This window comes from Gavia stellata, chromosome 10 (assembly GCF_030936135.1).
Source record: "Gavia stellata isolate bGavSte3 chromosome 10, bGavSte3.hap2, whole genome shotgun sequence".
In the NCBI taxonomy this organism is placed as follows: Eukaryota; Metazoa; Chordata; class Aves; order Gaviiformes; family Gaviidae; genus Gavia; species Gavia stellata.
In genome coordinates, this window is record NC_082603.1 from 33,214,284 (window position 1) to 33,235,376 (window position 21,093).

At 39.8% G+C, this 21,093-nt stretch overlaps 1 protein-coding gene across 1 annotated transcript in view; it reads left to right on the plus strand.

Moving 5' to 3' along the window:
• Positions 1-21,093, plus strand: part of PATJ (PATJ crumbs cell polarity complex component) — a 149,839-nt gene that overhangs the window by 79,047 nt on the left and 49,699 nt on the right. The window contains exons 29-30 of the mRNA XM_009808349.2: positions 9,753-9,949; positions 18,729-18,820. Coding sequence (XP_009806651.2) covers positions 9,753-9,949; positions 18,729-18,820 — 289 coding nt within the window. The remainder of the gene's footprint in view (positions 1-9,752; positions 9,950-18,728; positions 18,821-21,093) is intronic.

Here is a 21,093-nt window from a genome sequence, read left to right on the forward strand (position 1 = left end):
CTGGACCTGGAACTGACTGTAGTAAAAAGCCAACTTTTGACTTTTTCTTCAGCTGCCTGAAACAAAGACCTATTCTCTCTATAGCTCATTCAACTAATTCAGTGGGAATGAAAATAGCTTATCAAACTTGAACAACTTGTTAGGAGCTGAAAAAGGATATTTTTCTTTTCTGGTCTGTGAATAAAAACTAGGAGTGTGAAGTTGAGAGTTGTCAGGTGGAAAATTATGGAAGTGTTTGTGGCCATAGTGTGATGGCAGAACCTCCTCTGAGGTCACTGCACAGCGTTTATCGTTAACTAGGTGTTCATGAAGGCCCCAAGACAGACAAAAGGAAATCTTTGACAAAGTGGAAATTAGACCGTTTAAAAATGTTTTTGATCACCATAGAACCTCCATTATCTACTGTGAGAATAACAATGCTGTTGTTTAATATTCCAGTTTTAAATGAAAACATTTCAATAAAAACATTTTTCTTGTATTAATCACGATTGGCATATTTGTATGCAATATTTTTATTACAAAGCTGTTGCTTGTATTTTCATTGCATTCTAATTTCTGTAATAATACAAACAGTATATATTGTTAGGAAAAACATATAGCATAGAAGAAATGTTTGCAATATCTGACATATGTGATAAATCTTGAGCATTTCAACAGGTGCATAGTAAATTTTATATTTCCTTAAATACTTATATAGCATTTTGTCCCCATAACTGGCCTAAAGAAGGAACATACAATGTAAATACAATCTTTTGTCACAGATAAATGTATTTTTGTAGAAACTAACTAGTTACAATCAATCTTTAGCAAAATAACTAAAACCTAAAAATATTAAAGAGGATTACAATTTATTGTTAAGATCACCATTGAATTAAATAATAACTAAAGTAGCTGATCATGATCTATCTTCCCTGGGTCTTCTCACTGTTAAGACTTGCACTGTATTTTCTAACAGAGCTCTGTGGGCATTTTCTTGGGTTTTACAGTCCCAGATGACTCATCCAACTTTAATCTTTTAATCACTGTCACAGCATATTTAAAAATTACCATACAAGTCAACTTAAACTACTGTGGGGGATTTTTAATCCAAAAAATTTAATTTAGTCATTGTCAAGTCACACTGATGTTCCGTAGCTTTGTTGTGTTGCGAGGCTGTGCTGCCATGGCAGAGCAAGCAATCACATTAGGTTGGAACACTCTTCCTGTCATCTCCTCTCCACCATCTCTTATCCCAGCTGCACACTATCATTTCCTCCTCTTCACCTGCTCTTCCACAGCCAGGTCCTTAGTCTTTTTTATTTTTATGGCTTGTTAAGTGCAACTGTTTTGCTTTTATTTGAAGCTTTATGTTTTTGGTGGGTTTTTTCTACGTTTCGCAAATGGTGGCAATTCCCTTGGAGACCTTCCTTTAAGAATTTTCTGTAGATCTTTGGTATCATCAGTACAGGTTATGTTTGCTGGTCAAAAAGTCTTTATTATTAAGTCCAAAACTCTCCCCATTCTCTCATCGCGTCCTCCTCTAGATGGAGAAGGTTCAGGCTCTCATTGCAGGTTCTTAAATTAAGAACGAATCGCTATGCGAGAAATGCCTCATCACCTTGGCTTCTGAGAGGTGTCCTCTGTGCTGCCTCTTACAATTACTTATCACTGAGAAAGTTGGTGCTCAGGCCCCTAAAAGCCTTCGTTAGGTAGGAAACTTTCAGTTTCTGACAATAGTCTGATGCAGTTCTCTTTAATTAGACTCAGTGCAGAAAGATTCCAAGATAATGACTGTGCCAGTCGCTTTGTGGGAACATCATTATTTAAAGATGAAACACTGTCAGATCAAGTTACACTGTATTATTGTCAAGGGAGGAACAATTTAAATGTTCACAGTATTCATTTGTTCGTGTTGAGACCAAGCAGAAAAGCAATGGATTAGAGTTCCCCAATTTTCTTTGTTTGGTTTCAGACATACTTGCTCTTCCATCAAATGAACAAGCAGCTTTCAAATGCAGGTGTAGGGAATGGATTACAGATCCTAGCCGAGCAAACCAGAAAACCTGATCCTACCAGGAAGGGTAGCTTAGAAAAGAAATTTCTATCCCAGTTGTGAGATTTTTCCAAAACTGCGTTGTAAAATGGGTCATTAAAACATCATCTGTCACAGCATCTGGGAATCAGGTTTTGTGTGTGCACATCGTGCATCCTTACAGAACACTGGCACGTGGTGGGCACATCGATGCCGGGTGATAGCCACAGTGCAGCAGGCCAGAAGTGCACGCAATGTGCTTTTAGAGTTATTTGAAATTTCCTTGAGACTTTGCAGATGGAAATCAGTATTTTCTAATGTTCTTATACCGTTAACATGTCCTAGCTTCCCGGAGAACTATGTTAGGCAAGCCTCAGCAGAGCAGGAGCAAGGCTGCTTTCCTCTCGGGAGGTGCACCGTGCGTGAGCCTGGCAGCTGTGATAACTGAAGCCTTATCTCCAGGCTGCTCGGTGCCACCACCAGCGAGTAGGCTGGGAAGCTCTGAAGACTGCAGTATTTTGGCCTTAGATGACTTATACTGTATGGTACAATGTAATACAGTAGAGTATTTTTAATGGGATTTTTCTCAGTTATCTTTTCAACAGCTTAAAAATGGGATCTACAGCAGCTGTCTTTTGAGGCTATCCCATATTTTAAGGATGTAATTAGTTCAAAATGCCTTCAGTTGGGCCTTTTGTGGGCCCAAACATCAACCATAATGTGATACATTTTTGCATATAACTATTTGTATCCTCATAGAGGATTTTATCAAAAGAAAAATGTCCTTGTTACTATTTGACGGTAATTAATCAACTAGTGGCAGTATGATGCTCCAACAGCTAGCCTGTTTTGTGTGTCTCCTATCTAGAGGAAACAACCAGTTTATCAGTCCTGGGGCAGCAGGCAAGAAACACATGGGAAGCTTTTGCCAGTCCTGGAAAGTTGTGGGATTGTCAGCTGGTGTGGAGGCACTCTGAGCTCAGCGTCAGTGCTCCACCCGAGTGACTGATTGCAAGATCACAGCACCCAGAGGAGGTCACTTCTGAGGAAACCCAAGTGCTTTGATGAGGGTTAATGCATCATTTGAAAGGCAAATGAGTGGAAGTATTGTGTGCAGGGGAGGGCAGATTCCCTTATAATCAGCAATTATTAGCATCAGGATACTCTGCTTACCACATTTTCACTAAATCTCCTTTTAAAAGAAGTGTTAAAGACCTCAGATAAACATCGGTATGAATAGACTCATCATGTCGTTGTCTAAGTAAAAAAGAAAAACATACAATATCCCTTCCTCAGAGAACTTAAATATTGTGTAATGAAACTGCAGATTTAGAATAAGCTTTGGGCCTGAAATAAGGAACAAATTGTTGGCAAGAACTCCATTTGTTCAAAACGTTGACGTGAGATGGTGCAAGCATTGGAGATTCTCCCTGATGTTAGGGGCTGCAGTTACCCTGGTTTTCAGCTGGGGCTAAATGTCACTTTTCTCTCTGCTGTTGTCTTTGGGTGTGACAATTCCTTGATTGTAGGAAGAAAAAATTAATGATAGCTGTTTCTAAATGTCACCTGCTCACAGGAACAAAATGAAATGGTACTTGAAGTGGATTGCGGAGACTCTCATTATACCCTTCTTCCTGGATTAGTTAAAAACCACTAGCAGAAATTTTTACCTTCCGCTGTAGAAAGGGTGATCTGAGGGACAAGTGGGATTTAAGGAAAGCATTGGAGAAGAAAGAAAGTTTTCTTGTATGAGCTGAGAAGCTGCTGCAAGCGTTTGCATGACATGAGAGGAGCAAAATGGAATGGGAGCCTGAGCTGAAGGGAGCCGTTAGAAGAGAAGAAACTCGGAGATCCCAAATAATAGCCTGAATCCTTCACACACAAAAAAAGAAGAAAGAGACAGTCTTCAAGTTAGGGTAAGAATATTGTCTCAGGAGAGTTTAACACACGTTTGGTTTTGACTTGAGCTTGGACGAGTTACATTTGTGAGAGTATGAAAGCCTACACTTAACTGCTCATTTAGAGAAGGCTTTGCCTGTGTGGCACTTTGTGCATGCTTTCTCCCTCATGTACTTAAAAATAATGTTATATTTTGGCTCATGTTATTTTGGGGAGGAAGGGGAGAGATACAGCCATAGAACTCTTTTTTTTTTTCTCTTCCCCCCCCCCCCCCCCCCACCTTCCCTGTATATGACAAACTTGGGCTTGGGGTGGAAGCATTAATTGAAGTGTGCCAAAGAATAATAGAAACGCTGGGTTTTATTTTTCTCTGAAAAATCATCACTTCAGTTTTGGTAAATGGACTTCCAAATGGTGTTCGTAAAGCAAAGCGTTACCAAAGGGATGGTGCGGCTGTCAAAGGGCGATTGTAGGAGATGCTGAGTTTCTGGATCAGATGGGGAACCCATAACTGCCCCACCCCACCCCACTGCAGGGATGCTCCCTCTCCACAGGTTTGGAGATAACAGCCTTTACAAAGATGTGAGCCCCAGCAGACTGTCCTCTCCCCTCACCACCCGAGGGAGGGGGACTGGTCATAACACGATCTCTGGTTCTTCCATTTAGATTTGCCAGTTTTGGATACAGCTGCCCTATTTTTCTCATGCATGCTGATTGCTGAGAGAAGAATAGGAATGATTTTATGGAATTTAAGAAAGCATTACAGAAATTCTCTTCTCTCTATTTATCAGTTTAAAGCTTATGAAAACAGATGAGTGCATCGCTTTTGAGATAAGGTTTAAAGAACTGTCAGCCTCCTTGGAGCTGAATAGGGGGCTAGTGGGAAGATTAAAACAATAAGCTTATTATATTATTAGTAGTGGGAGAATTCTAAACCCCATTTGTTCAATTATGGTCCCTTCAATATGCTTATTTAGATTCTTGTAAATTGTAATCAGTAAATTAGACGTGCTGCCCTCACAGCTCTAGGGTTAGCTTTCAAGGGACTTCCTACATTATTTTGTTTTAATGTTTATAGTGAAATCAAGAAGGGAATTAGTTGTTTGATATGCAAGGTTGGCTCTGTGTAGTGGATGCTGGCTGCATTCTGATATCTATCACTACTAAATGAAAAACAGCAGTTGTGATGCTGCAGCACTGCTGTCTGAGCAGAGTAATCTCAGAAAAGGCTAAGACTGTGACCATGTTATGTGCTATGTGATAAAAATGGTAGCTAACACCATTAAAATGAACACAGGCTGATAAATGAGACCATTGTAAAGTCTCCAAAAGCCAGCATATGTTGCCAATAGTTATCTGAGGTAACGCAAGAGGGATGTAAAATCCTCAGTATCACCTTCTATATACAAATATCATCTGTCATCTCTTTTTGTGATGTTTTTTCCCCCCTTTCTTTTATCTGTATTTTGCTTTGACAGTTTTAATATTGAGCATTTGGTACTAAAACCAATCACGTAGCTGAGTCATCCAGAGCTTTTTCTTTCCTCTTTTTACCTTTCTAGATGGACTCTAATTTGCATCACGCAGAGACACCATTTTCAAAAGAACCTCGTCTTCCCTTTCAGCTCATTTAACTGGAGATTTCAGCAGGTTTGGGAAGCAGGCTTCTCAGCCCTTTGCAAGTGCTTTATATATCTTTGTAATTTAAAGAGCCTTTTGCCTTCCTGAGAAGTGGTGTCTGTTTTTTCCGTGCAGATAAATTGTGTATTTGTTGCAATACTAGATCATGCAAACTCCAATATCCTGACCATATTGTCCCCATTTATTTCTTTTATCTCTCTGTTTAATATAATAGGAATAGTGGCTGAAGCAGGGAAACATATGCAGCAGCATAATAGCATATTGTTTGAAAGCAGTTGTCTTCCATTTCCAGGGTTTCTCTTTGAAATGTAATTGTCTGCTAATATAACTGGGAAATATTATTGCAGGAGGGATCACTAAAGCATATACTTGTGCTTTTAGTTGATACTACATCTGTATAGTATTTTTAAAAGAAACTGGACGCAACCTAAGCTAGTTAAATATCATTGGTGAGGTATGTTTGCAGAAGTTGTGATACGCATATTGTCACCAAATGTGGAAACAACTCCATGCAGTGCCAAAACAAGAAACGCCGTGTCCCATGTGTAATGCAGCAACAACAGAATTACAATTGCCTTGTGTAAAGTATCTGGTAATGAAGGCAGATAATGGAATTCTTTGCAAAAGCAGATGCTAACTGGCTCCCCAATGCTAGGCAGAGAACTGAAAAGTGATACCAGCTGGAGGGGAGAAAAAACAGCTGAAAAAGGCATTAAAAAGAACATGCCTTAGATGCACGTTTGTTTAAGCAGTAAATACTTGTTTAAAATAATCTTACGAGATTCTTATTAAGAGGCAAACTGAGAATACGATTGCAATGTTATAGGAAGTCAGCTGGATGCCCAAAGGATATTTGTATGCAGATTGGATGAGGAACGCAACGACACCGCTGGGAATAGCGCGTTATCATTTACACTGCAAGGCTGGCTGGTGAGGACAGCCCTTGGAAGTGTTTAATTGCAGGAGGTGGGGCTTGCGAGAGCCAGAACCTTCTGTTGTTCAGGGAGGAGACAGCATGCCCTGCTAAGGGAGGCTTGATTTTTAAAAGCAGGGGTATTTCTGCTTGTCCCTATGTCCGTGAACATGTACACACATGCTTGCGTCTTCTCCGGCAGCACTCGATAACGATGCTCTCCTGCCAGGCTGGAAAGCGCTTGGCATGTAGCATCTTCGTTGTTTCCTCCATAGTCTCCCACTATTTTACCACTCCAGTCGTCTCAGCCATTTCAAATAGTTGCTTTGTAAATGAATGAGATAATTTAGGGAAGGGCTTAGTCCACACAGAGGTTTCCTTTTGTTGTAAGTATGGATTTTTTTCAAACAAAAACATGCAGTAAGGAAACCCCGTTTTAAAACAAACAAACAAAAACCCCACAAAACTTTTAACAAATAAAGCAACTTGATGACCCCTGGAGTTGGTCTCTGGCTTTTGCCTAGGTAAATTTTTCTTTACCCAAAGAATTGTTCCCACAGTGGGGGATTACTGGTGCAGCTGGCGTGCTGAGCTGGGCATCGGCTCACCAGGTTTCCAGTCCTAGCCCAATGCAGGCAGACAAGAAACTTTAGTGGGGCTTTTTCTCATCCCAGGCAATTGCCCTAACTACTAATTTTTGAAGTACTAAAACTTACTTTTAAGTGTCAGCCCAGCATGGAACAGGAATGTACGTGTATTTCTGAACAGCTAATATATTTCCCATGGGAGAAAACACATTTTGGGCTGCTGCAGCAGGAGGAAACACTGCAAAGTTTACAGACTTACTGACACTGGTAGTCTCAGAAGGCACTTGTCTGCAGATAGAGGCTGGAGCAATGTGTCCGTGTGCATCAGGAGGTGCTGCTGCATCAGGCTCGTGTTGGGGAATTTCAAGGAGCTTTACTGACAAGTAAGGAATGAATTTTGAAGCAGTCTGAAGATGTGCAGCTTCATCTGTATGGCGTTTAAGCGTGTGTGTTCTCCTTGCCCCTTCACCTCTTTTCTGTGTGTCCAACTACGAGTTGCTAAAAACATGCTTTAGATGTGCGCTTTGCTCCTGGCAAATGAAAGTGGGATGTGTCATCCATGTAAAACAAGCAATGGAAGGAACTGTGGCAGGGCAACGATCAGTCAACAGCATCCCTCCAGAGTACTGATTCTTTGCTTTATCCACAAAAGTGCAGTCACTAAGAAATCCCTTTTCTGCTGATGACCTGTTCTTAATATTCTTACAGCTGGGATACACTGCAGCTACTTGCTGCGCTGCAATGAGTTGTTTGTCTAATTGTGGTGGGCAGAAAATGTCCTAGTGCTCTTCAAGTCTGGACTTTGCTTAATGGGAAAAGAACGTTAAACCTCTGCGGTGTGAATAAAACACATGTGGCTGCGTAAGTGCTTGTATCTGATGCACTTTCAGAAGCATCGTTTTCAAGACCTTTCCTCACTTGCTGTTTTTCCACAGGAGGTATCCTGCGTGCTAAGCAGAAAAAAAAACACTTTCCAAATTCAAGTAGCAAATCACACCTCTAATTACATTTTGACTCCATTAATTAAGAAATGTATTAAAGAACTATGCAGCTACATGGATTACCATTTAATGCAGTTATAAGAATTTTTGGCATATAATTGATAGTAATGTATGAGTTTTCTAATTTTTTATGATATTCTGATTTTGTGCAGACCTCTGTAGGGCTTTACAGCTTTCCAGGGATAACATCTCACCCTTAATATATGCCCCCAGGATTTTAGGCTCAGGCTCCAGGCCACCAAGGATTTTGAGCGCAGCAGAAAAATGCCAGCCTGTAAATACAGTGACGGGAGTGCTGTTTCTTGTCAATGTTGCTCTGAGCGTAGGTAATGCTCTTGGGTGCATCTGGGGTTGGAGACGGGAGACAGCTTCCCCCATCCCAGCAGTCTCTGCCAAAGCACGAGGGGCTGCTGCAGCTGGAACAATTGCTCGAGGACCCTCAGAGAGGAGAGCCACCAAGGTGGACCAAAGTTTGGCTAAATCACCCTGGCAGCCTGCACAGGGGCTATGGAAAGAACACCTCTACTTCATCATCTTTCTTCTCAGCAGTTTTTATTCACTTTTACTTGCTTCCCTCTCACCTTCCCAAGCTCTTTCCCCTCTTCCTTGTTGTCATGGAAACATCAACTACAGTGGTTAAATCATACTATTCAAATACGCTTCCCCGGTAGAATGGTAATAGCTAATATTGATCTAGCTACTGCTGCTGACTCAGGGATATGGTTGAACATATAATATCTCTTATTTCTGTTCTTAGTGCATAATGCAGCAGTTTCTTTCACCTTGGGCTCTGTGCTAAAGGTGACATCCAGCCACAGCAAAATACTTTGACTTGCTTTTTTTAATGCATGGCCCAGCTGAAGCATTGGATGCAGGTGGTGTTATGAGGCTGGCTTTAAAATCTGCAAAGGACAATCAGGAGAAAAATTACCTTTGCTGTGATTGACCCTCGAAAGCAATAGTTATAGATGTTTGTATGCCAGTGGTGAAGAGACATTCAGATTAAACTGTCAGCATCCACAGACATGCAATGTGCTCCAAATAACTTTGTGAGTATATTGCGCTCTGTCACAGAAATGGTTGAAATGTAGATGAAAGACAAATAACAACCTTAATACCAAGTGAGGCTGCATTTAAAAATGTAATCATTCATATACATTGTCACTGACATCTGCTTTGAGTAATCATCTGCACAGTAGCACATGATGTTAAGCAGAGCATGGTAAGCATATTCCTGAGTCACCAGAAACAAAAGTAAAAGATTCTACCTTGAGATGTAAGTTTGCAGTATGTTTGCAACATAAGCATTTCAGTTTCCCACAGTGGTTAATTAACCAGCTCTAACTTTATGAGAGTTTCCTGAAATTGATAGTTTTTGTAAGGTAAGATTGAGGTGCCTCTAGAATTCCTTGTTTACCCTCCTTTCAAAAAATTTGTGGTTTAGAACCAGGCTGTTGTACAAATAATTAAAACAGTGCAGTTTTAATGTGAATAGTATTTGCAGCTGATGCTGCATTTTGCAGTGTGCGTAATACAGGCACCGCAAATGGTATTTTAGAATCTGTGCTGGAAAGACCTCTGTTAACAAAGAGTAAATGCTGAGAAGCCATCAACTTCTAGCATGTTTTTATATGTTCTTGAACATTTGCATGCAAGTTATTTTATGCTATAACTCATTTTATGTTTCTTGATCCTTCTAGAAAAAATCAGGCAAAGATATGCAGATCTACCGGGAGAGCTGCACATTATTGAGCTTGAGAAAGACAAAAATGGGCTTGGACTGAGTCTTGCTGGCAACAAGGACCGCTCTCGTATGAGCATCTTTGTAGTTGGTATCAATCCAGATGGACCTGCGGGACGAGATGGAAGGATGCATATTGGTGATGAACTTCTAGAGGTAAGTGTTTCCCTTAACTACTAAGCAGGGCTCATATGGAGAGAGGGAGAGGCATATGTGAAGCTATCCTTTGAACCTTAAATAAAGGCTGCAAATGGAATTAGGTGGCTGAGGCAAGGAGCTGCACTGATTTATGCCAACTGAGAACTTGGCCTTTGGCAGGTAAATGTGTTTTCAGTGAAACAAAAATCATTGGCCTGTGAAAACTAATGTCTTGTCAGTGAAGTCTGTGCTCTCAGCATGTTCACAAGCTATGCTTAGGGAGGGACTGTTGAAAGGCAGGAAGAAGATAGTAAATCTATCCTTGTAGTGCATATGTGGTTTCACAGGGAAATTCACACCTTACATTAAACAAAACAAAACCCCCTCAAAGTTACCATATGCGTTTTTACAGATGACAGGGATATCCCCCATCCTGAAAATAAAATTTCATGCTGTAATCTGGTTTGATCTGTTGTAACTTAAAATACTTATTTTCTTTAGTCATGTCTGGCACAAGTTCACTCACAAGGCAAGAGAGCTTGTTAGCAAGCAGAGTATTTTGTCTTCACTTTTTCTCCTATCTCCTTGCTTCACCTTCAGATTGAAAACACGGATTTCCTACACTTCATCTGACTTTTGGCTGTTGCAAAATGACACTTTGCTGCAGTACCTGCAGTGGTTCCCCACGTCATGATTGCTTCAGCAGTTTAAAAAAATCAGCCATCCCTGGGGATCTTTCCTTTAGAGAGAAGCTTTCACTGAAGAGCAGGTATATGCTGACCTACTGCTCTCCATGGGTGGTGATTTTTTGATCTTTCAGCAACTGTCTGTGCCACCAAAGAACCACCTATTTTCTCAGGTTTCTTGACTTGAGAAAGAGCAATTTGACTGCCTGGGGATACCTTGGGAGTACTCAGTACATTTGTCATTGTCTAACAGTTCTGTAATTATGGGTTTTCAATACACATAGTACAAGAAAGACTTGTTTTGCTATAATAATAACACCATCTGAAGTTTATAATTTCCTTTTTAAGTGTGATAAATGGTATGAAGGCCTATACCATACTGGAGTAGGGTAGGAAAATTACTTTCTCCTTCACATTTATGTTCTTTCTATCCCTAGCACCAAATTCTAATGGTAAAAAAAATTAGAATTCTTGAATTTTGGGTGTATACCAGTTGAAAGGACTCGCAGTACTGTTTTCCTCTGTGCATATCATAGACCAGGTAGTTCCTGGTAGAGGAAAGGTAGAGCCTTTTGGATCAATACTTTCCCACAAAGAAGGATCCACTGAAGTTTTCTTATCTCATGAGTTATGCCTTCCAGTGTTTGTTTGATCTAATGTTAAGTGTTGCTAGCAGTACTTGAAAGATGCACCATCTGTGATTAATCACATATCTCAAGGCTCAGGATTTACACACAGGAGCCATGTTATAAGTAGCATTTTCCAAAGTGGTGGTGTTGCCCTAATTCCTCTCCCTGTCAAGTTAGAGATAAAATGGGTTTTTTCTACAGTGAAATAAATGTGATGTTCACCATCTCAAAAATGCCAAATTTCAAATAAACTGAAGTTCAAAGAGACTTTAGTAACTCTCTCTTGTTTACCTTTGCTATCAAATTAAAGGTGTGTCACTAGTGGGCAGAAGTGCGGTTACTTCTATGAAAGGATGTGGTGATCTCATTCTGGTCCCCAGTGAGTGTGTATCCAGTGTCAAAACATCCTGTGTTACAAAGGAATGGGTTGTGCATTAGTCATGTACAGACGTCTCACGTTCATGCCAGTGGTCAATTATTCACAGCTCTGTTTTTTGTCTTTTAAAAGCATTTCAGTGTTATGTGAATAGCATTGGAATGGAACTAATGGGCATTTACACTGGCAGGTTTTTTTCAATAACCATTAGGTTCAATAACGATTTCAGTAACCATTAGGAATCCTCATACCCAACTAGTATATGGGTCACCGAGGTAGGAATATCACAGAATGGTTGGGCCTGGAGAGGACCTCTGCAGGTCATCTGATCCAACCCTCCTTGCTCAAGCAAGGCCACCTCAAGCCAGTTGTCCAGATGGCTTTTGAGTATCTCCAATATGATTTCATGCTACTTCCATGCCAGCGATACAGAGGTCAAGGTGGTCAACTGGCTTTACCTGCGGTGTGTTTTACAACAAAATACATTAAAAGAGCATTAATGGCAAACTCAAGTGTTCAGAAGTGAGGCAATGACAGAATCCAGATTGTTTGGTTTTCTCCAGTTAAAGACATAAAATTAAAGACTGTGAGTATGGTTGGTAGGTCACAGAAGCATTTTATCTCTCCCATGGTATCCTTCCCTCATTCAGAGACCTGGATGGACAATCTTTACTGATGAAGCAACTTAACTTCTCTTGCTTTGGGTAGTGCTTCACTGCATATAGGTATTAAATTGCTCTACCTGCAGACTGAGCTGCTGGCCATTGCCCACTGGTCAAATATTTAGTTATTGTGTAGAAAAAAAGCAACTGGACTTTGCAACCACTTCATTCATAAGCATTTCAGGTCATTTCCCCCAGTATTCTTATCAGTTCATCAGCAAATAGACCACCCTCAACCCTCATCTAAGTGCATGTTTTAAGTATATTTGCATCTGCATCTTTGATTACACATCAGTATTGAATACTAGAGCGTATCAGCAAGAGAAGGGATTCACGTCTTAGGAAGCCTCTAGCATTTCTGCGCTGTCCTGGGGTGCCCCAGTGAATCCTGTTGGTTAGTGTCATTGGAGTATGTACAGATGATTCCCTGTGGCTGTTGATGAAGGTAAGGTTAATGGGATGGAGATATATAGATAGCTATAGATGGATAGATATTACCTCTTCATTTTTCTTTTGAACTGGAGTTTGATTGGATTCAATTGAAGGATGTGGGATGCTGCCAGGCTGCCTCAGCTCCTTATTCATAAAATCTTTTGTCACTGAATTAACGAAATAGCATCTCACTTTTAGCTTCTGCAAACAACAGTAGTCTTTTGGGGATATGATCCTGGCTTGTTTTTAAAGTCAGTCCAGCCTATACGTTGAGTGAAATGCAGGTCACACAAAAAAATTGTATGTAATCATTATTTTTTTAATACTTCTTCTGTGATGTATTTTGGATGGGTATGTTGCTGGACAAAAACAGCTTTTCGAGGGACATGGTCCTTTCATTCTACTTTCATACACGGAGGAAAATTACTTGCGTCAGGATTTAGTCCCTGTGCAAAAGAAAGTATTTTTAACATGACACAAATTCTGCTTTTCCGTTCTTTTTCCAAGCAAAGAAACCATCTGTGGTGCTCCCGCCTTGCAGTCTTGCTGTTTTAGTGCAGGTGTCTGCACTGCTTCGTATCTTATTAGTTTGGGCTTAGTCCTGTGGCTGATTGTGCCCAGCATGGCCCGCAGTGCATTCACGTGGTGCTGTACCTATGCTGTTAAGCCCTGCTGCTCATGAGCTCTGCATGGGTCCGTCCTTTTGGTAGGTTTCATTCACACTGAATAATCCACCCTATTATTATTATTATTATCATCATCCTCTCTCCATAAGAGAGTCAACTGCATTCTATTAATAAACCAAGCTGTTCGGAGCCCTGTTATGCTAAATTACTGATGTTGGGATTTTCTGCCGTCTTCCTGTCCCCGCTTAGCTCGCTGAAAATGGGGCAGGAGGTGGAAGGAAACTGCTTGTTTGGATGTTTTGCTCTAGGAGGCCACAGCACTTCTTGAAAGAGCGAAAGCTAGTCTTCGTTGTCGAGAACCGCTGTACAAGTTTGCCTGTTGTCCATTCTGGACTGCTGTATGAGAGGCAATTTTTTTCTCATGCCGTTTTAGTCATATCTCAAAGCCAGAGGGCTTTTGTGCTAAATGTATTTTTATTGCTATTTTATTTTAAGATTGTTAGATAAATGTAAGTTATGCTGTAATAATACAATAGATACAACATCATTTTACCCAAGTAAATGAACTACCCAGCCAAATTCACAATGCCACTTCTGGTTTAGAATGTGGAGGACTGGTGTTTTATTTTCAGCTTATTTGTTGGGGGAATGTTATTTTTTTTTCTTCCTGTTTCAAGACAGTTACTTTGGATTAGGCAAGTGGCACTATCCTTCAAGAGGGACAGTAACTTGAACGTAGAGAGATAGTGGGGTTTTCACATTAAAACAGATTGGGGTTTCCAAGAGTCATCTTGAATTATTAACTTCAGTGGTGACTTTTTTTTTAATTCCTATTTAAACACAATAGTCATCACTTCTGTTCTTGCTCTCAAATTCATTTACTGAAGGTAATGTTGAGGGATAGTGTCCTTTTGGTCTTTTCACAGGAGGATACAAATACTTTTTTCATGTACTTCATATACAGGTTACCAATTAAGGTTAGTGTTGGGTGGTGATTTGTAGAGCTGCAAATAAGGTAAAGCTGTAATCAGAAAGCCGGTTGTTCATGAGGACACAGGTGATCTGAAGTTTTCTGTCATCCCGTCTCTCTTTCCACATTCCCTAGGTGGGGAACCGCAGGGGTCAACTGCCTGCCAAGCCAACGGCAAAGCCGAGTTGCAGCGCAGGGCAGGAGATACTCTGTCTTTATGGAGTTTATGGCCTGTTGATCATGTTAGATGATGTACATGTTTGAATGTGTGCTGGGCAAGAAATTTGGTGAGGAAAGAAGAATTCACATTCTAATTAATTATTTTTTCTTTCCAGTGTTTTCCTCTTGCTTTAATATTTGGGGATTTAATTTTTTTTATGGGGTTTCAGTCTATATAATTTGACTGATCAAATAGTTTTTGAAACTTTTCCCATTGTTTCAGAGAGTCTGGCTCTATCTCGAAATGCTAAAATCCTGTGGTTAGAAGGAACCTAATGCATTGGTACAAAGAAATAATTATTATAGAAAGCTATGCCAGTTCTTTTACGAGCTTTGGGGTATCATTTAACTTGATTTTCATAAAAATCAGATGATACTAATTTTATGGATTTCCATTACAGCCACATAGTAAAAACAGTGCAGTTTTTTTTTAATATCCATATCTAATGTTTCTCTTCTGTAAATTAAAGTTTGAGAAGCAAACAATCCTTTAAATTTTTTTCTCTTAATTTAAGAGTTCAGATTTCAGTGAGTTTGTACTTTCTGCTACTTTAGTGTATGAAACTGTAAACCAAAACTTTTGTAGGTGAAGGCAATAGTACATTTGGGATATGTGATAAAATCTTCCATAAAGCAGTGTAGGGTTATATTAAAGACCAAACTAAAGTGTGCTGACCTGACCTCATACCTGTAGCATGTTTTTATCTTTCTCTGTTCTCTCCTGTCTTTCCAAGAAGTTATGTAAAGAGACATTTAAAGAAGAGTTGAGGTTGATTTAGAACAGTTTATTTCTTTTGCTTAGTCAAAGCTTTGTTTTTCTTTTCTAATCTCTAATGAAAAAAGTAAAGCACAGATTTATAGGTTTTGACTCCCAGAGTACTATTGGGTTAAGCTGACGTGTTACTTTATTTAATTTGAAAGATTTAAAATGGTGTTCCTTATGAAATCCTAGATGTTCTCTTTTTTGTTTTATTTAAGTAGGCTTTTGTGGTTTGTTCATCACTGTGGTATCTGAAGCTAACATGAATTTACTTTGCAAAAGAAAGTGACTTTTTTTTTAAAAAAGAAAAATTAATACTGGCTGTAATAACTGTGTGGGACAGTTCAAAACCTTGTGGAGATATATTACTTTGATTATCCTTTCATTTTGGTGTAATTAAATAATTATAACTTACAGACCCAGCTCACAGCTAATTAAATTTTGAATTATTTGATACATCTACTGAATAGGATTAATTTAGCCAGAGTAAAGACGATAAATTTTAATCTAAGAAGTCTGCTGTTTAGAAAAATTGATGGTAATTTAACTAAATCCAAACAATTTGTAAAGCCTACAGTATTCCCAGTGAATAACTTACTTTTGAACTTAGAGAAATTAAGTCAACAAACTCGCTGAAAGTTTCAAGTCCAGCTTGAAGCCAGAATGCAACTGAGCATGCATTTTTGCCACCGGATTTTTCCATTTATCTTTGATTAACAAAGCATGGCCTAGATACTGCTTCTCGCCCTATCTTTGCGACCATGGCAGTTGCAGACAGCACCATATTAAAGCCTTACGAATGTTGGCGTGATGCTATTTCCTCTGTGCTGATCGTTTCATGCCAGCCTAGACTCTCGTAGACCTTTCTTGGTTCTCTCTTTGTGCAGTAAGCAACTTGATAGCTAAATGGTTTGCACTTCAGTCTTCATGAATAATCAAGTGTTAGGGGTTTTATTCTTGTCCTTGCATTGTCCTTATTTAACTGATGAACTTGCATGTTGTTTTAACCCATTAAAAATAAGGTGGGAATATTGTGAAGTTGCCAATATGACCAAATAGCCTGTATGACACAAGGCTGTAAGACCTGGCTAGTTATTTCTTGTTTGAATGAAAAAATCTTCTAATAACACAAAACCAACATCCAAAACAAACATTTTCAGTAACAAAAAGTCCTTCTATAATCACTAGTAAATTGTTCCTGGGCTCCATTATCATTATGGTTTTAAACAGCATTGGGATATCAAATATGAATGTAAATATTATGTTGTAAATGAAGAGTGGAAGGAAAAAATTGCAGTATTGAAACGAAGCTGGCTGCTCACTTTGGAAGGGTGTATGAACACTCCAGCTCCAGAGAGGTGCATTAATCTAATCAAGATGGCTTGGAGTGGGAATTTTGACAGAGTTAAATAGCAGATTATTCTGCACGCTTGGAAGCTTCTCGTGCTTGCTTAGACAGCAAGACACGGGATGAGCTGAACCATGAACCTGAACTAACATTATGACTTCAAATACTATTCATTTCAATTTCTTTTACTTCATCTTTAAAGTTTTGCCTTCTTTTTTGGACAAAATAAAAGATGTTAAATGTAGCTTTTGAATTAGTTTCCGTGTTCATGTTCACGGGTATTCAGGTGTAGGTAAATAATTGTTCTTCCACAGAATCTTGTTATCTTGATGCTTATTCCAGTCTGAATTGTCAAAGTTGAAGGCAGACAGCTCTGGTAGCCCTGCTCCCTGCTGTCAGGGGAGGATGCTTTCCTTCACTACCTTGCTGAGTGTTTGCTTCAGCTTAGTTTTAAATCTGAAAATCAGCAGGGTACAACTCAGAGACTGCTCAAGGGTTTTGTTAATCTCCTTGACATAGTCGTCTTTTTTTGCCCATAATACTCAACTCAGCTTTTACTTCCTTTACATTTATTGTGGTATTCATATCTACCTTATGTTCTGCATATGATCTTCATGATTGTAGTTCGTGCAATGCCTGAGCTGAAAGGTGAGCATCCTCTTAGGATACCTCTGAGGTGGGAGGCATTAACGAAGGGGAGCTGAAGCCCAAGAAACTCAGGGCATTGTGGGCAGGCTGAGGTGGAGCAAGGTGTTAAACACAAGCTCTGCCTGTGAAATGACTTAAATGCTTTAAATATTCCATTTTTACACTGCAGGTTATTTTTGTGGTATGATACTGAATATGCTTTTGCTTGGCTTGGAAGTAACTACTATATTCATCTCAGAGATGCTGTTGTCCTTGTTGAAGTCCCACTTGCTGAGCATGGCACTGGGAGACAGTAGGCATCTTATTTTCCTCAAACTGGGAAAAGACTTCTAGCTCCTACAAAAAGAAAAGTCCTGAAGCACATACTTCATTAAAGCCAAGCTATTTCCCTCTGAAAACTGCAGCATTTGCTTGCATGCAGCAAAAGTGTCCAAAATAGTACTTGGTGTCTGTTGCTGTGCTTAGGTGTTTGATCCGTCACAGCAAAAGTAATGTGGCATGTCCTTAAATTGTCCTTTCTGTCCTATGGCTATCTGTTCTCCTTCCTTCTGTGGAACTGAGGAGTCAGCACAATCCTAACAGCAAGTTTTCCTAAACTGTCAGGTGACTGCAGGTAAGGTATAGGAGTGTCTGTCTCAAAATCTGTTCTGTTGTTGTATCTATATGATTCTTCTCGGATCAATTTGTTTTCCAAAAATGTGGGAACAATACTTAAAATCCATTCTATGGATCTGTGAAAAAGAGTACAAGATTTCTCTCATTTGTGGCTCACTAATATGCCTAAATTAGCTCTGGTTCCTGATTTATATTGGTCTAGAATAAAACTTGCAATATTTTGCTATTAATACAGCAATTTTTCTTTGATAAATTGGAATCTAAGATGTTGAAAATGTAGTATGTTAAGATCCCTTCTAAGGCTGCAATTCTGTGGTCCATTATGGAATCAGTATGAGAAGCAGGATGTTCTTAAAATCAAATTAGGCTTTATCCTTTCGAAAGGAATTATAAGAAAGCTGATGAGAAATTCTTAAAGCATTGCTGCTGAGTTGCAGACTATACCCTGTCCTCCTTTAGTAGTTGGCTGAGGGAAGGGGCAACAGCCTTGGGCAGTCCAAGGCCAAGCTGAGCAGTGCCCATCTCCTCTTATGTGCTTATCTTATGAAGTCTTTCTGCAGCACAACTGTGCCTGAAGGAGGGTCTTAGTGCCTCAACTCTGTTTTTTCTGTCTCTACAACACTGTACAGACAGGTATATCTATCAGTGCAACGTTGGTATTCCCATCTATAAGAACCTCAAAAGGTACACGATTTATATTTTGCAGACTGTGTTTTCTTTGAGTCTTATCTCTTTATCCCACAGTAAATTAGGAAGTCTTGGTGGTGCAAATTAAAACAATGCATTTTTCTCCACTTACATGAAAATCTTCATTTTCTTTTAACAGATAAACAATCAGATATTGTATGGAAGAAGTCATCAGAATGCTTCTGCAATCATTAAGACTGCCCCATCAAAGGTCAAGCTAGTTTTCATACGGTAAGAACAGTTCTCATCAAAACATTTGTTTGCACTTTAGGCTATTACATTACATACTTACATATTTAGCCTGTTTTGAAAATGCTGAGCTCGCTTAGTTCTCTTTGAAGTGAAATAGACCTTTTCCTTGACTATTTATCTCAGGACTGTTGAAGAGTTCTCCTTAATAATGTAAAAAAAAAAAAAGATCTAATGTAATTGAATGCCTATTTTAGGAGTGTCTGCTGAAGACTTGAGCTGTCCCTCTTGGATTTGAGAGCACCCTGATAAGAGCTTCTTCCCCTAGAACTTGTTAAAGTGCTTTAGGTTGGTTCTGCCAGCACAAAGATAGGGTGGGCAGCTTGCTTCACGTAGACTGCCAGAAGGGAGTGAAAATGGTGCAGAGGCTTGGGGCTGGAGAGGGAGCTGCTGTGAGGGGAGCAGGCAAGTGTGGACGGAGTACCCGGAGCACGGGCTGAGTGGGTGTGTGAAGGATGGCTTTGTATGGGCATCAAAAGAGGATTTAAACGGTGCGCTAGGGCTGATTTGTACAGGCGGGGAACCTGACTTTGACAAGGAGCACTGGGATGGCTTCTGCAGGAGGGAATATGCTAAAACGACCTTTCATCTGCGTAAGAATTACATGCGGGCATCTTTTCTTTCACTCCAAGCATGAAAATTTTTACTCTTTGTGTGTGAATTAAGGACACCTCCATGCGTTTGCTCTGTAGTTCAGGAAGTGTTGCTCTTGTGACCCTGGGTGGGAGGTCTGGGGAAAAGAAGCTGCCTCTTTCCAGAACACATATATGCTTTAATATATTGGAATTTCATAGATGCATCTATTCCAGCTATGACTTTCATTGGACACTTATCCCCATGCCATTTTATAATGTGGTCTTCCCACCAACATATACATCATACTTGATATTGTTTTATATTCTTCGCTCATACACAGTTTACCTGTGAACAATGTAATAATCTGTGGGTGAATGCATATAAATGTGTGCGTTTACTCGCATGGCTCTGTCTGGTACAGCATACACAGAAATGATGGAAGAGCAGCATTAGTGCAGTGAAGAATAAGTTGCTATGCTTGGCAGCACAGAGGAACTGGAGGAGATTAATGGTCTTGCCTGCAGCTCCCGTGTTACTTTCCCCAGCTATTGAAAATCAAACGTCATGTACAACAACTCACTCACCATTACTTAATTGCATGTGGAAAATGTGTCTGGTTGGAAGCTCCAGAGGCAGAACCACAACTTATGAAACCAAAACCTGGGGTTGGGTTTAGTGCTGTCAGGCAGCACGGAGAGCATGGGCTTCTTGCAGCCTGCCCTGCAGCACCGAGCACTGCGGCTGGCTGCAGAGCACTTCACTCCACAGAGCTGCAACAAAGGGTGTGTGTTAGCTCAAGTCGCTCACAGATTGGAAATCCTTGGTGCGTATTTTGTATCGTGTTTAAGACATAAAGGCCGTGTAAGTTCTTAGCCATAATTCCCCTTTTCAGATTGTCTGTGTAGAAGTGGATTTCAAGGCAAAAAATTGTCTTAATGATCATAATTAGTAGATATTGGAAATACCGTTGGATAAATCTTGTCTCTAGAGCTTTAAAAAAAAAAAGTTTCCAGTTTTAAATGCTGCTGCTGAGGTTGTAAGCTTATGTCTTCACACTTCCCAAGAGCACACATCCTGTCACTGCTCTCGGCCTTGCATTAGCGTACGCTGACAACTGATGGGTCTGTTCACTTGACCTGAGCAGCCGTTCGAACAGCAATGAAAAGAAATTCTCCCACTGAGAGAATGTCGTTAGTAACTAGAGCACTGGCTCTAATGCAGAGAGAAAACTAATGTTGCCCTTTTTTTTGATGTATGGTCAACTTCTCATAGTAAGAGGGATGTTTCAAAATTTTAGAAAGCCAAATCAGGCTGACTCTCTTAAAGGTAAATTTTAAGAAGAAACAAGAATAATTTTCTTTTCTCATGCAAAAAATATTCCATGAGCCCATTCTGCCTTGGTGCTTCCAGTTCCTATACCTTAGACCACAAAACCCATGGATGTGATTGACTGAAAACACAAACCGAAAGACTGCTGGCACAGAAGTCTTGTCTGTGGTGCAGTTTGGTAGGAAAAGTTTTTGCTTGCTTTATCAACTTATTTCAAAATTATAATATAAAATGGAGGTATTGAAATGCCACTACTTAATGCGTTGTGGTGCCAGCTGTAGTAAATAAGAGCAGCAACAGGCATCTTGAATCTTCATCCATCTCTCGTATGTGCATGTGCAATAGCTTTT